General features: G+C 45.9%; 1 protein-coding gene across 8 annotated transcripts in view; it reads right to left on the bottom strand.

The window, feature by feature from the left end:
* Positions 1-6,522: 6,522 nt before the first annotated feature.
* Positions 6,523-16,768, bottom strand: part of Tfdp1 (transcription factor Dp-1) — a 43,698-nt gene continuing 33,452 nt past the window's right edge. For 7 of the 8 annotated variants that reach the window (XM_038325077.1, XM_038325078.1, XM_038325082.1 and 4 more), the window contains 7 exons: positions 15,736-15,901; positions 15,358-15,501; positions 14,912-14,980; positions 13,494-13,645; positions 12,477-12,643; positions 11,415-11,493; positions 6,523-7,815 (listed from right to left, as the gene is read on the bottom strand). In XM_038325077.1, the coding sequence (XP_038181005.1) occupies positions 7,668-7,815; positions 11,415-11,493; positions 12,477-12,643; positions 13,494-13,645; positions 14,912-14,980; positions 15,358-15,501; positions 15,736-15,901 (925 nt within the window). In that variant the 3' untranslated portion in view covers positions 6,523-7,667. Of the gene's footprint in view, positions 7,816-11,414; positions 11,494-12,476; positions 12,644-13,493; positions 13,646-14,911; positions 14,981-15,357; positions 15,502-15,735; positions 15,902-16,124; positions 16,228-16,768 lie in introns of those variants that run through there. The other variant, XM_038325085.2, reaches the window with a different exon arrangement.

The raw sequence follows: 16,768 nt of genomic DNA on the forward strand, positions 1-16,768 counted from the left end.
TGAGGAGAAAGAGGGCGGAGTCAATGAGATGTCAACAGCCTCTAGAGACTGCCAGAGCATGACTGGCAAGCCACCGGGCACATGGCGATACACAGATTACTAGAAATGGGTTAATTTATATGTAGAGCTAGTCAGTAAGAAGCCTGAGACATCAGCCAAACAATTATAATTAATATTAAGCCTCTGAATGATTATTTAATAGGTGGCTGTAGGGACCAGTGGGCAGAAGAGAAACCAGTCCAAAGGGACCATGTGAGGTAGAGAAAAGCATCCAGTTACAACCATACAGTATTTTTTCTTACTGGCTGATGATACTCACAGGTTTCATCATGTGTCAGAATTCCCTTCTCAATCAAGACTAAAGTTTTAAAATTTTAGTGGGTATCATCCACATCTTGTCCTTTATGTCCTTTATTGGTGGGCACTTGGGTTGTTTGTACCTTTTTGCTATTGGTGATCAATGGTGCTGTGATCCTAAGTGCACAATGTGTCTCCGGGATGAGCACTCAAGGTTCTCCACATACAGCAAACTCCTGTTATTAATTCTTTAAGGTACAGACCTCGTGTTTTCCACGGTGACTGCATTTCTCATATCCATCAGCAGGAATTCAACTTCCTGCCTCCTAACCAGCATACACCAGTTGTTCAGCTTTCTGTTGCTAAAGCGAATGTCTGAGATAAGCCATTTAGTAGAAAACAAAGGTTGATTTGGGCTCAGTTGTGGCCTTCAGGTTGACCAGATTGACCTATTGCCTAGTAAGTGTCTAGAAGAGGCACAATATCATGGCGATACATAGTGAATGAATCTTCTCACATTATGGCCAGGAGACAGAATTTTTTTTTTTTAAATCTCAAATTCCAGGATTCCTCTTGAGGGCAGGTCCCCCAAAAGGACTGAAGTCTTCCCACTAGGCCTCACCTCTTAAAATCCCCCAGCTTCCCAAAGTGTCACACTAAGGGCTAGCCTATATGGGCCTTGGGCTGGAAACAGGGCTCAGTTGGTAGCACCTACCTAGCTCGTACAAAGCCCTGGGTTAGAACTCAGCATATATAAACCCGGTATGGTGACATATGCTTGTAAACCTAGCACTAGGAGTCGAAGGCAGAAAGAACAGAAGTTAATGCCCATCTTCAGCTATGTAGCAAATTTAAGGTCAGTCTGGGATACTGGGGACTATGTCTTAAAACGACAACAAAAAAGAAGCAAAAACCACACCCCAGACAGAAGCTGTGATGGCCATTTCAGATCCAAGCCGTAGCGACTTGGCATTTAGAGCTTTATTTTCTGCGTCACAGGTCTTCACCCTCAAAGTGATGTGGCATCTCTTTATGGTTCTAATTCCTATTTCTCAATTCTTGTTGCTGTCAAGCACCTTTCAGACCACTGCCGATCTTCACAGAGAGGCACTGAACCACAGCCTTGCCCATTCTCCACCAAGCGCTCTGCTGGCTACTGTTCCGTTTTAAGGGTTCTCTCCATTTCATATACGACTTCTCTCACAGGGTTTACACATATCTTTTTCATCCTGTGGTGTGATGATTAATCTGTCACCTAGAGGAGACTTAGAATCACTACAGAAACACTCTGGGGTATCTGTAAGCTGTTTCCAGAAAAGTTTAGCCGGACAGAGAAGATTCACCCCAAATGTGAATGACGTCATCCCATGGACTGGCATCCAGATCTACGTAAAAGGAGAAAACGGGCTGAGGACAAGCATTCATTTCTCTGCTTCCTGATTGCAGATGTGGTGAGGGCGGCTGTCCGGTGTTCCTGCTGCCATGCCTTCCCCACCATGGTGAACTGCAGCCCTCACACGCCATGAGCAGACATTAGCCCTTTCTTCTTTAGGTAGATCTTTGTTAAGTGTTTTATCACACAGATGAGAAGAAGGAACTAATACCCGTGGGTGAGCACTTCTGTTCCAACGCACGCGCACAGTGTTGCTTTTCATCTGATATCTTTGGTGTCATAAAGAAATTATTGCCAAATCCAACACTGCAAGGTTTTGCCTTGTTTTCTTGAGTTTCATACTTTTAGATCTCACATTTAGGTCCACCTTAGCTTCTTTTTAAAAATAAAAAAAAAACTTACTTTATGTGTGGGTGTTTGGACTGCATGTATGCCTGTGTACCATGTAGAAATCAGAAGGCACGAGATTTGCAGGAACTGTAGTTACAGATGGTTGTGAGTTACCACGTGGGTGCTGGGAATCAAATCTGGGTCCTCTGCAAGAGCAGCCAGAGCAGCCAGAGTCCCCTTTTGGCTTTTTAGACGGCATTCCGCCAATCCTTCACTCACTTGCATGCAGGTACTCAGTTCTCCCAACACCATTTGTTGAAAAAGTCTCTGCTTTCCCCAACTAGACAGCCCAAAAACACTTGATCAAACGTGTGGTTTTACTTGCTTTGCTAGTCCTGTAGTCCGTTTGGCTTCCTGCCCATACCAGTGTTTGATGACTCTAGCAGTAGAGTCTGAAATTAGGAAGTCTGAGGGCTCAGTTTTATTCACTTTCAAGATGGTTTTGCAAATCAGAGTGCCTTGAATTTGGGTGGGTCTTCCTACTCTGCAAACCCCGCTATTAGAATTTGGGTAGGGATCCCCGAGGGATGTTCTCACAGCATTGTCTTCTACACTACATGGAATGTTTTCATTTGTTTCCTGAAATTTCCCTGTTTTATAGAGTTCACCAAATCTTTCATTGCCTTGGCTAAGTCAGTTAAGAAGAATTTTATTCTTTATTGTACCAGTGTAAATTTATTTTCATGTCCTTTTCAGATGTTCCTGTCACTTTGCCTATCTGAATGTGAAATGTCCTCCTCAGGTCTCTGGATTGAGTGTTTAGTCTGCAGCTGTGAAGACTATTTGGAAAGGTGATAACGCTTGGAGGTGGAGTCTAGCTAGAGAAGTAGGTCACTGGGAGCATCCTTTGAATGTTACAGCTGATCCCCAACCCCACCTATGCGCTAACTTCCTATCAGTCATTAGGTAGGTAGCCTCCTGCTCCACACAGTGTCTGCCACGATACTCTTTACTAAGGCCCCAAGATCAATGGAACCTAGAATTATGGATTCAAATCTCTGAAGCCAAGCCAAAATAATCTACCTTTGTGTTATTCTGTTATTTTGGTCGCAGTTTGATGGCTAATCTTGCTTATCAACTTGAACGGATCTGGGGGTCAACTAAGCAGATCTGTGAGCGTATTTCTAAGATGAACTGTATGGGGAGGCCCTTCCCCTATATGTGGCAGCCCAGTTATAGATGTCAGAGGAAAGAGCAGTGCTATGATTTTCCTACTGTGAGTGCGTCCACACTGTATCATCCTTTACTGACAGCAGAACCCAACCTCCTCAGCCTTTCTCCAGCAATCCTCCACACCTCCAGCTCCAGAGGGGGGTTGCTGATGCATTCAGCCTTGGGAACTAAGCAGCTACTGGGTTCTTAGCACTCTGGCAGGTGAGTAGCCACCGTTGGGGATTACCCAGTCCATGTTGTATAAATCAATCTAGTAAATCCGTTTTTGCAGTATGTTTGTTCTATGGGTTTGGTTCCTTTTGAACCCTGAGAGCTATACAAAATTAAGGTGCCTTCTTGCATCTGTATTAGTCCTAAAAGTATTTTAGTGGATTCCTTTGGATTTCTGATACGTAAGATTATATCATCCACAAATGGAGATGTTTTTCATTTTTTTTTACCCTGACTTCCCTGGACAGAATTTCTAGGACTATGTTGAGAATTAATAGTAGCCCCTCACCACGTTCTAATCTGTACCTTACCCTGCGCATCACGCTCAGTGGCCATTCATTCATGACCTTACATCCGTTTCTTTCAATATTTGCTGACTATCGAAAAGGTTACTGAATTTTGTAAAATGCTTTTTCCACATCAGAGATGACCATGTAGGTTTAGTTGTTGGTCTCAATTTTATAGTGTGCACAGGAGCTATTTTTTCAATGCATTCATCTCTTAAGTTATGAAAGAACATGGAGTCAGCAGTTGCAATGCTAGCAATGTTTTGTTGTTCCCATGTTTACACTGTGTCCTTCATTTTGGTTTCTGGTCACTGTTTAGTACTCTTCAGCTTACCTGATGGACTCTCTTGGGCAATGACCACAGGGCAGGTACAGCGAGGATCAATTTTCTCAGCTTCCATTTAAGAATGATTTCATTTCTCCCCTTTAAGAAAATGCTTGGGCTGGAGAAATGGCTCAGTGGTTAAGAGCACTGGCTACTCTTACAGAGGTCCTGAGTTCAATTCTCAGCAACCACGTGGTGGCTCACAACTGTCTTATGAGATTTAGTGCCCTCTTCTGGCCTGCAGGTATACATGCAGGCAGAACACTGCACACCCAATAAATAATTCTTTAAAAAAAAAAAAAAAGAAGAAAATTCTTGTCTGGCGGTGGTGGCACACACCTTTAATCTCAGCACTTGGGAGGCAGAGACAGGCAGATCTCTGAGTTCAAGGCCAGCCTGGTCTTCTGAGGAAGTTCTAGAACAGGCTCCAAAAGTACAGAGAAACTGTCTAGGGGAGGTAGGGGACTTAGGGAAGAGAGTCCAAGTTGAAGCAGGGTCTTACTCTATAGCCTGTCCAGTGACAGGACATGAAACTGAAAATCAAATCCTGAAAAAAAATCTTTACAATTTATTATTGTTTATGTGCATGTGATGGAGCACACGTGGTCAGAGGACGACTCATGTTCTCTACATGGATTCCAGAGACTGATCTCAGGTCGCCTGGCTTACACAGCAAGTGCTTCATGGGCTGAGAGAACTCCTGATGGATGTCCTTTTGCTCTTTCCAGCATTCTCAACGTGTCAGCCTACTGCCTCGCGGTCTCACAGATGGCAAACCTCTGGATGTTACTGAGGAATGCACACATGTAACGAGTGAGTTTCCTCTTGCTGCTTGTCTTAGAGTTTTTATTGCTGTGAAGAGACACCATGATCACGGCAATTCATAAGGAAAACATTTCTTTGGGGGAGCTTAGTTTCAGAGATTTAGTCCATTATCATCATGGAGGTGTGCAGGCAGACATGGTGCTGGGAAAGTTGCTGAGAGTCCTCCATCCTGCAGGCAGCAGGGAATGGTCTGAGACAGTGGGCAGTATCCTGAGCATAGGAAACCTCAAACACTGACAGACTGCCACTAACAAAGTCACATCTCCTGACAGAGCAACTCCCTATAAGCGTATGCCACCAAACCACCGCAGTGCTTTCAACATCTGGAAAACGCGTCCACGAGAACACAGCCTCAGTTTACTTGGAACGTGTTTCTTGGGTGCTTCATTAGGTGGCCTTTCACAGCTTAAAGAGTTCAGTCACATATAGTTCTTCACATATTCTCTTCCTGTCAGAGCTGTGTTCCTTCTGTCTTTAACATTTTTTCTCCTGTTCCCTCAGACTAGGAAATCAAGTTTGCCAATTCTACTTCTGATGTTACCTACTGAATTATTTCAGTCCAATTCTGCCCAGGATTTCTTTCTAGCCTCTCGGGCACAGTGTCTGATCTACCACTTCCTGGAAGTGTACCACCATTTTCGTTTTCCTTGTGTCCTCTTTCTGTTGAAGACAAGACAATTAAATCTGTTCACAATGTCCAGAAAGTAAATTCTATTTCCAAGGTTTGCTGCTCTGAACTTTCGGGTGTGGGTTATCTGTATTCGGGGTGGATCAACCAGAAATGCCACCCACAGGCCTTTTCAAGTCAACTCTGTGCATCTTTCCCTGGGCATGCCCAGTCAACTTACCAAACAGAAGGTTGCTTTTTAATGTCTGAGTCTTCAGTGTCTGGAATCCAAGAGGAGAAAAGGGGAGGGGTAGAAAAAAAGGTACCAACTTTTTTTTCTTATTTATTTTTAATTAAAAAATTTCCACCTCCTCCCCGCCTCCCATTTCCCTTCCCCTCCCCTTTCCCTCCCCCTCCAGTAAGAACAGTAAGGGTTCCCTGCCCTGTGGGAAGTCCAAGGTCCTCCCCGCCTCCATCCAGGTCTAGGAAGGTGAGCATCCAAACAGGCTAGCCCCCCCCCCCACAAGGTACCAACTTTTAAATCTAGTCAGCCAAAGGGTAGAAGAGTTTAAAGCCATAGTGAAGCTCCAGTGTCAAGAACCTCTTGTCTGTACCTATTTCAAACAGTCCCTAAGTAGTTGTGCCTGGCAGATTCTAACAGTGCACTTGTCTAGGCATGACGAGACTGCTGGTATACCCATTCCTCCTCTCCAGAACACTCAGTCTTAAGAGTATTTTTGAAAGTCATACCTACAAAGTGTGCCCTAACTTTCAGGATAGAGGAAAAGGTCAAAGACTGAACCTCTGTACTTGGGCACCCAGAGAAGGTACTCATGACCCAATTCCTGTTTTATCTCCTTTCCTACCTCCTGACCCAGCCATGCCTGGCACTGGAGGGACTATGAGGCCATGAGACACCAGGGCGCTGCTGCTGAGCTGGTATCCAAGCCATCCACTTACGACAGTCCAGAGTAATTTTAGAGTACAGTCCTGAGTCACACAAACACAGAGCCTGTTTAAAATGCCCATGCACATTTTATTAATAAAACTAACAGTGCCGAGTTAAACAAGTCAAACAATTAAAGTCTCTTTATATTCCATAAAATATTACAGAAAAGTTTATTTGTGTTTCAATAAAAAGACTATCATTTTAGAACAGGCAGCTAAGAGCAACTGTGCAGTTAACGAGTTTTTGTGAATAAATTTTAAGAGACTATTGCCTGTCCTTAAATTCCTTTTTCTTTTTATAAAAAAAGAACTATTAAAAATGATTGACAAATTTTGAGTTAAAAAACTGTTAAAACATTCTCTATGTTTAATTTCAACTTTATAATAGATTACAGGAAGATGCTCATGAAACAAATACAACATTTGTTTCAGTACACGTCTTTAAATGATAGACTTATAAGTATGTAAACAACTATATAATAAAAAGTTTCCAAACGTAGCCTGTAAGAAATCAGGCAAATTTACCATAAGCAAACTTTCTAGACAATTTCCATAGCTGCACCAGCGTGGCAGTAAACTTCTTCCAAACAAAACAAAAACAAACAAACAAGAAAAACTACTTTGCAATTTGTTGTTGCAATAGAAAAAAAAGCGTACAAACTTGATGGAATTACAACAGTCGATATAATTTAAGGGAAAATAAAGTCATAATAAGACGTATGGCGCTTAATGTTTAAAAACTAGAGCTTTGCTACTGGCTTGGTTCTTTGGACACCGCATGATTTAACAAATGGAAGGAAAACTCATCCTGGTCTGGGCATGCACCACCCGGGTGCTGGATGCCCAGGCAGTGTCGCATGTATTATTGTCACTGGTGTGGGTGCAGCGCAGTTTCCTCAGCAAACCCAGCAACAACTGTTGAGGGGCAAAATAAACTTCAAACAAAATAAGAAAGAGAAAGAGAAAGCGCAAAAACACAAAATCTAAAAGTAAATACAGGCTCTGCATCAGCACGCTGGCTTCAAAACATCTGCAACGCGGCTCACACCATGGCGGGCACGGTCCTTCCTGGAGGTGCACAGCTAACCCAACAACTCATGGATATCTTCTTGGAAGCAGGCCAAAAAGAACAAAAAGTCCCACTTGAAGTCTTCTTCTCTAGTAATTTTTTCCTGAAGCTGAATTTGAAGAAGGGGTCTACAGGCTGAGTCATCAATCCTCCTCGTCGTTCTCATTAAAGTCATCGTCGTCATCATCATCCTCCCCAACGTAGGAAACAGGGGTCTCCACCCTGGAGCCGCTGTACTGAGACCCACTGGAGCTTGTGGCCAGCACCCCATCTGCACCATTGCTCAAGTCACTGCAAAGACAGACCGTCAGTGGGGAGCAGCCCTCCGGTCCATCTGTCCATCCAGGAAGGGCTGGGTATGAACCTAAGAGGTGGTGGGCTTTTTCCTTTCTTTCTTTTTTAAATTACAAGGCAGAAAAGGAAATTTTTGGCCACCTGCAATATCAGAACCCTAACCTGTAATGAGCTCACTCTGCTTGGGCTTCCTTGGCCCATCCGCTTTAAACATGTAATAGTATAGTGCAAACACCAAACAAGGAACAATTACCTTTGTAAAGCACAGGGTTCATTCCCGAATATTTACCTATCTCTGTCTCTCACATACACTCAATCCCTAATCTCTCTCTCTCTCTCTCTCTCTCTCTCTCTCTCTCTCTCTCTCTCTCTCTCTCTCTCTCTCTCTCTCTCTCTCTCTCTCACACACACACACACCAGGCAGCATCACCACACAGGAAACCTCAAGCACAAATGTCACTCACGCTGTCACCCCAACAACCCTTGGAATAACATGAGGGTGTTCACTCACACTATGGCCTCAACTGACTCCACCAACACCTACGGCTATTAACTTCAAACAATTCTATAATTAAATTTATATCTTATTAACATTCAACCATAACCTAGACTGTATCTACAACATAATAAGCAATACTCATTATTTTCTTGTTCAATTTCTCTACAAAGGCCATCTTAAGGCTATCTCTAAGTACACCACTCACCTTCTGAAATTGCTAGGCCAGATGATGGCTGATATGTTTATTTAAACAGTGAAGGTCCTCCAATAACACAGAAAATAAAGAGAGGCAATGTTGGGGAATATTATTTTCAGGTGTGTGACTTTTGTTTACGCTGCATTTGTTTAACTCTGTGAAGCTGTGTTTCTGTGCCTGTCTAAAACACCTGATGGTCCTAATAAAGGGATGAACTGATGTGGAATTCCCCTCTGTATGCTGGGATTACCATTAATGAATAAAGAAACTGCTTTGGGCCTATAGCAGAGCTATAGGGGAACAGAGCTAGGCAGGGAAAACTAAGCGGAATGCTGGGAGAAAGGAGGCAGAATCAGAGAAAAGCCATGTACCCTGCTAGAGACAGATGCCAGAACTTTAGTTGGCAAGCCACAGCCACGTGGCAATACACAGATTAATGGAGATGGGTTAAATTAATATGTAAGAGTTAGCCAATAAGAACTAATGGGAACTAATGGGCCAAGCAGTGATTTAAATTATACAGTTTCTGTGTGATTATTTCGGGGCTAAGAAGTCAGGAACTAACTAGTGGCCTCCTCCAACAATGAATGGCTAATAGCAAGGCAGGAGCAAGGATAGGGAAGGCTAGCAGGCAGAGCGTATAAACAGGAGAACTGTGAACAAAAAGAAAGAGCCAGAGAACAAGGAGAGGAGGACACCAGGGGCTAGACACTTAGCTACACAGCTAGCCACGAAGAAAGAAAGGTATACAGAAATAGAGAAAGATAAAAGCCCAGAGGCTAAAGATAGTCGGATAATTTAAGAAAAGCTGGCAAGAAACAAGCCAAGCTAAAATTGGGCATTCATAAGTAGTAGGCCTTCATACACGATTTACTTGGGAGCTGGGTGTCAAGCTCCCCAATAAGTCAAGAGTAAAATATCACATAATAATGCAATAAAACGCAAAGTGTTGGGCTGTCTGTCACATGAGGATTTGAATTGAGATCTCTAAAACCCATGTAAAGTCAGGCTTGTGACGTTACAGAGACGGCTCAGAGGTTAAGAGCACTGGCCACTCTTACAAAAGACCTGCATTCAGTTTCTAGTACCCATATTGCACCTCACAACTGTCCGCAACTCCAGTTCCAGGGTTCCTATCATCCTCTTATGGCCTCCACAGGTACCTGGCATGTATGTGGTGTGCAAACGTGTGTGCAAAAAACACTCACACACCATACAAATTTAAATAATATTTCAAAAAAAAAGCCATACTCAGCAGTAACCCTAAAACTAGGGGGCCAGAAGGTAGAGAAAGGCAGACGTCTGGAGCTCGCTCAACCAGTTTAACCAATCTGTGAGCTCTGGGTTCAGTGAGAGTTTTAAAAAATAAGCAATAAAAGAAGGTATCCTCCATGTGCACATGTACCTATACACACATGCATACACACAAAAAACAAAACACTACCACCCCAGGAAAGCAGAGGAGCTGTTGCCAGTTGAAAGCCGCTGGAAGAAGAGTCAGTTTTGTTCAGGGATGTGGGCCCTAAGGGCCACCCATGCCCGGCAGATGATCCCACACCCACGCACATGCATACTGGTAACACTAAACAGACTTAGTGAGTGTGAGGGAGAGAGGGGGAGAGGGCAAATGATCATATGCAAGGATATGAAGTCAGGAGGAAAGAGAGGGAGAACAGGGGAAAGTGGTGGGGAGGAATTAGGGGTGGATTTGATCAGAATGCATTCATTGCATGCATGTATGAATGTAAGTAAAATACTTTTTAAAAAGAAAAAACAAACCCAGAAACCAACAGTAGGTTTTGACCAGGTATGGTATGGAGAGCTGTAATTCCAGCTCTGGGGAGAGTGAGGCAACAGGATGTTAAGGTTAATGCCGGGCCTGGCTATACAGTGAAACTGTCTCACAGGAAGGAAAGGAGCTGGGAAGGTGTTACCGTAAGGTAACAGTGCTTGCTATGCAAACCAGGCGAACTGAGCTTGGTTCCAGGATCCCACAATGAAAGGAGTAACAACTCCTTAAAGTTGTCCTCTGACTTCTACACAAGTACCATGACGTGTATGCCAACACTCACATACACACAATAGCAGATTTTTAAAAACTGGGGCCAAAAGCACTTGCCACACAAGCCTGGAGACAAAAGTTTGACCCTTGGAACCATGAAAAGGTGGGAGAGAATTGATTCCATACATACATGCCCGCATACTTCATACACACAAACACGCAAATAATAAAACAAAAGTGTTTATAAATATAGCATACAGAAACAGGAAATAAAATTGTATACATACTGTACCATCAGATACATTTTTTTTTTTTTTTTTGGTTTTTCGAGACAGGGTTTCTCTGTGGCTTTAGAGCCTGTCCTGGAACTAGCTCTTGTAGACCAGGCTGGTCTCGAACTCACAGAGATCCGCCTGCCTCTGCCTCCCGAGTGCTGGGATTAAAGGCGTGCGCCACCACCGCCCGGCCATCAGATACATTTTTAAGAAAATAGGCATTTAAAAAAAAAAACCCAAAACTATTAAAAACAAAACAAAACAAAATACCGGTTAGGTGGTGGCGGCACACGCCTTTAATTTCAGTACTCAGAAGGCAGAAACAGGTGAATTTCCGAGTTTGAGGCCTGGTCTACAAAGCAAGTTCCAGGACAGCCAGGACTACATAGAGACCCTGTCTCAAATCCCCTCCCCACAAAAAACAAACCCCCAAAGAAAACCAAACCTTTGACACTTTCCCTGCCAAGGACAGCAGGACATGCATAGGTTTGTAAGTCTGCCCCCACCTTACTACCAAATACTAAAAAACAACAACAACAACAAAATCAACAACAAAACAACCACATAAATCCATATATCCATGGGGGGCATTCTGCAGGGATAAGCCCCACCCCCAGTTGTCACCTGGCAGAAAGCCTTGTGCCATTGGACGTAGAACCTGTTGTTGTGACGAATACTCCACCAATGGATCCCTGAGCCATTTCTAAAAAGAGAGAGAAGCAAATGGAAGTAAAACTGGGAAGCCAGGAGTGGTGGCACCTGCCTTTAACCCCTGCACTTGGGAGGAAACTCTCTTGAGTTCTGGACCAGCCAGAGCTACACAGTAAGACCATCTCTAACAAAGAGAAACTCCTGAGACCCAATGTGCAAGAAAGAAGCAAGGCTGCATGACAGCCACAGCTTGGGGAGACCCTCGAACTCCCTGGCTGGTTGTTTTCCACACCCTCTGTAATATGAACCAGGGCGGCTGGTTCCCAGGCAGGCAGGACAAGAGCAGCATGCTCCCCTCAGGAGGGACTCCCAGTGCAGCTCTGTGTGCCAGAAGCACCCGAGGGCAGAAACAGAACAGCACAAGTACACAGCATCCCCTACAGGAGCAGGATGAGAAGGCAGGGCCCAGGCCAGGTGTCAAACCTGCATGCTGCAGGAAGGCTGAGTGCAGGCAGGAGCTAATGTCCCCATGCCTCAGACAGGACAGGACAGATGTTCATGTGATCTGGGACAGAGTTCTTGGCACACAAGGAGTCCCTGACAACAATCTCAGAAAGCAAATTCACACCAAACATTTTTGACTGTTGAACACGACCTTTTTTTTTAAATGAATTATCACTAGGGTATCACAGTGGTGTCATGACTTGAGCTCAGCAAAGTCACTAAAAGCCAGGGAATGGACAGCCCTACTCCATGCTATCCTGACTGAGGGAACACCAGTAGCTCACAAGGCCATTTTTGCTGCTGGTTATAAAGACCAACTGACAGCCTTAGGAGTGCGTCAGGCCCATTACCTCCATCCTCCCTCAGGAGACAATTCTCACTCCATAACATGTCATCATGAAAACCACAAATGCCACTCGCAGAACCTAACAACCACGTGTCCAGCAGGTGCCACACCAAAGGGACCGATGTTCAGCCAGGTACTAGGGATGTAGCAGGTCACATCATGGCCAGTCACAGGGCACAACTGACCTGTCACATATGGTTCTAGAGCTTTTGGTACCAAACTTCTCGCCACCTTGAGGTCTTCAGCAGAACAGTTCCCCGATTCCAGCCCGCATGCCATGCCCATGCGCTTGAGCACCTCAATATCGTCATGGATTTCAAACGTGTTGTCGAAGTTAAACAGATACTCAAATCTGTGGGAAAAAGGTACTGTGAGAATTAGGGGCCACCAAGAGATGGACAGTACTGTAGGTGGGGACAGGTAGCAGTTCCTCCCCACCACCTTCCACTTCCTCCATCCCAGATCCTGTAACTAAGTTTCTTCCAAAAAAGTTTGAACTTAAGAATGAAAGGCAAACCATTGCGTAAGTCTGCAAACTGCTGTCTTGCTCTAGGCATGGCACTGAGCCTGGACACAATGCTGACTGTATATATCCGGGTAGGGACACAACGCTGACTGCACATCACTGGGTAGGGACACAATGCTGACTGCACATCACTGGGTGGGACACAACACTGACTGCACATCACTGGGTGGGACACAACGCTGACTGCACATCACTGGGTAGGGACACAACGCTGACTGCACATCACTGGGTAGGGACACAACGCTGACTGCACATCACTGGGTAGGGACACAATGCTGACTGCACATCACTGGGTAGGGACACAACGCTGACTGCACATCACTGGGTGGGACACAACGCTGACTGCACATCACTGGGTAGGGACACAACGCTGACTGCACATCACTGGGTAGGGACACAACGCTGACTGCACATCACTGGGTAGGGACACAACGCTGACTGCACATCACTGGGTAGGGACACAACGCTGACTGCACATCACTGGGTGGGACACAACACTGACTGCACATCACTGGGTGGGACACAACGCTGACTGCACACACATTCTTGCTGCTGGGTCATAAGGACCACTAGAGACCACAAATACTGTAACTAAGCAGCCTTAAGGCTGTTATCAATGTATCCCAGAGTTTGTTCCTTAAGAGGACTACACTTGGAGGACCCATTGAGGACGAACTTGTCATTGGAGATGCTGCAGTCAATGACAGTCTTCCTACTGGTGTTCACAATGATGAAGGGCAAGTGGATGACAGAGTTGGGAGGAGGTGGCCTGCGGGCTTGCTGCTCGGCTTGGCGGTTCCTCTGCACCAAGTTCTTGAAGGCAATTTGCTGAAAAAGACCAACAGGGCCCCGGGCAGATGTCAATACCAGTACCACAGTCACTGTCCTTCCTGCAGACAGTGAGTGGTGAGAGATCAGCTTTAGCAGTCCTGACATCTGCTGAAAGTCTATAGGGGACAAGGGGCACAGGCAAGGCAGTCACACTGACACTGCCCACATGGGTGGGTAGAATGACCTGCTCAAGGACACTGAGTCCTAAGCTAACAGTTCTCCTGGCAGAGCACAAAGGACCTCTCTCTGCAGTCCTGCAGGGATAACCCAGAGCCAGTGGTCCAGTGCCTCAAGTGACCCCATGCATGCACCCAAGACTCTAAACCTGCCACCCCCACTCCTCCCTCCCTCCAGTGAAAACGCGGCTATAAAGAGAAGTGCAACTTCATAGGCAGAGGCCCTGATCCCCATATGGAGAATCAGGCTACAGGCAGTAAAAAATTCAACCTTGGCAAGTAAGGGCAGAAAATGGGGAGTGGTTGGGCCACTACCTACCCAGCCTCCTTTTTCCTCTGGGAAGAGAATCCCTGAAATTGGCCCCCACACAGGGAAGAGCTATGTCACCAAGCACTAGGTCCTGAACACCACTCCTTCATCCAGTCACATCCTATTTTAGGTAGTTAAGATGCCTTGTGAAGCCAGGCAGTGGCGGTGACACCTTTAATCCCAGCACTCAAGAGGCAGAGGCAGGGAAATCTCTGAGTTCAAACCTGGTCTACAGAATGAGTTCCAGGACAGCCAAGGTTACACAAATAAACTGTCTCAAAAAATGAAGAAGAAGAAAGAAGAAAGGGAAGAAGGGGGGGAAGGGAGGAGGAGGAGGAGGAGGGAGAGGAGAAGGAGGAAGAGGAGGAGGTGGCGGCACCCGCCGCCTTGTGAGGGGCTAGACTCATGTTGGGATCTCCAACTCTAATTACTATGTGCTGTGGATACCTACGGTCCTTCCAGGCTGGTGACCAATGACCCCCACGATCAGTATCATCAGTCTCCTGGAAGGTCCAGCCTGCCCTGCCATAAGCCCTGCACACACCATCTTCACTAGATGGCCAAGTCCCCACAATCCCAGGGCTACTTCACATGAACATACAGCCTCAACCACAATGCTTTCCCTGCCCAGGAGCTGTCAAAACCGACATCTACAGAGTCCATGGCATGCCTAGGAGTGCTTATACACACTTGCTCGGTTAGTCTATCTGGGAACAAGACCTGTGTGGCCAACAGCCTGCTTCCAGAGGGAAGGTGGGTGCTCAGATGGGCCACTACCTGCAAGATGAGCTCCTGGAGCTGGGACTGCTTCTGCTTGATCCTCTCCAGCCTCCGCTGCCTCTCTACCTGCAGACAGAACAGTGAGGCAGGGTTGCCCATTAGCATGCAGACTGACAAACTGCACCCGTCCGGCCACAGGCACTAGCTCAACAATGGCATCAGCCACAGTGAAACTGAAGGCCAGTGTCCCTGCAGCTTCAACATTACACTTGATCCTTTCTCAGAGTTGGAGGGTTATGTATTTGTGTACACACACAACGACAACAAAAAAACTCATAAATAAGGATCGGGAACGAAGCTCCCTGCCCCACAGCTATATGTAAAAACTGCCTGGCAACAGAGGCTAATAAACACAAAGGGACTCCCATGACATCAACTCAGCCACCTGACATGGCCCTCAAGTGACCAAGGACAAAGAACACCTATTTTATTAGGCTGTGCACCTCTAGGTTCTGGCACTCCTGAGCTGAGTTGGTGGGTAGGCCGATCCACTTGATCTCCTTCTTCTCCTTGGAGATGATGTTCATGGCCATCAGCACGTTTAAGGCATCGTAGACACGCCGCCGGATGTTCTTCTGGTCATAAGCCTAGAAGGCAAAGTGGCAGTCTTCTTGGTGACCTGATGGCTTGGAAATTAACATTTGAGGTTCAGACCACATGCATGTCCCAAGGGGAAACTCCTGATCATCCTCTGTGACACTGGTCTTACAGATGGCCCAGGTTACTTCTTATACCGAACCGGGAATTCTCAGCATCCACCTACCACTGCTTCAGCTTGAAAGGCTGAGCAACCCAAGCCCATGTACTTCCAAAATACTTACGGATTCATTTGGTAGGATGTGGTTGTCAGCAGCGCTGAACTCTGCAACCAGCTCATCAGCCACCTCATTGTAGGAGGTGGTCCCTTTCCTCTGCACCTTCTCACACACCTTCATAGAGAAATGCCGTAGGCCCTTGCCATTCTTCTCACCTTTCCTGTTCCGCTTCCTTTCAAACACCAGAAAAATAGACACTATTAGTAGTCATAGGAGCCAATGTGAATCATGACACTTGCAGATAAAAGGCCCAAGGCTGCAGAGCCCCCAGAGGCCCATTGTTCCCACAGCCCCACCACAGGCGGCAGGGACTCCGCCCTAACACAGCAAGGACATTGGTAAGGATCAGTGTTTCTCAGGTCAGAAAAGAACATATACAAGGCCAGTTCACACACCTGTGCCTTTAAATGTCAGGGAAGATGGACAGACATCCGAAGGGCAGACATCAGCATGGGTCTGATCCGGACCACACACTAGGCACCACTGTTCTAAAGACGTCTGCTGGCATCAGATCACGGCACATTTTAGTGTAAACTTAGGAATTTTCAGGGCTAATTTCATCAGGCTACCAAGACCTAAGGCAAGTGCTTAGACTGACGGGCACGTGCTAACAAGAGGAAACCCTGATGTGAGCGTGCAGTCAGGAGCACACCAGATGTGAGCGTGCAGTCAGGTGCACACCAGATGTGTCACCTTCACTAAACCACACCAGGAGCAGTCACCAAGCTCCTCCGGAGTTTTGGGCACAGGCGATTTTAAATTAAAGCAACAGAGACATGGCTTCACAGGTGTGTGTTTTTAAGAAGGGACACAGTGGTAACCTTTAAAGACAACCATTCACTTCCACATCTGCTACTATCGCAGTGGCAGTGCAGTCCTGAGGGACCATCCACAGGAGAGTCCTGAAGTGGGACATAGAAGTCAAGCCCTGCGGTAGCAGGTAAAATCTACACGCTTATTCCCAGCCTGAACAGTGACAAGTTTCAAAGTGGTTGTGTCAGAGTAGAGGATAGTGTTCTCTTCTTTGTGGCCCAGAGCT

The sequence above is a fragment of the Arvicola amphibius genome, chromosome 4 (genome assembly GCF_903992535.2).
Source record: "Arvicola amphibius chromosome 4, mArvAmp1.2, whole genome shotgun sequence".
NCBI classification, from domain to species: domain Eukaryota; kingdom Metazoa; phylum Chordata; class Mammalia; order Rodentia; family Cricetidae; genus Arvicola; species Arvicola amphibius.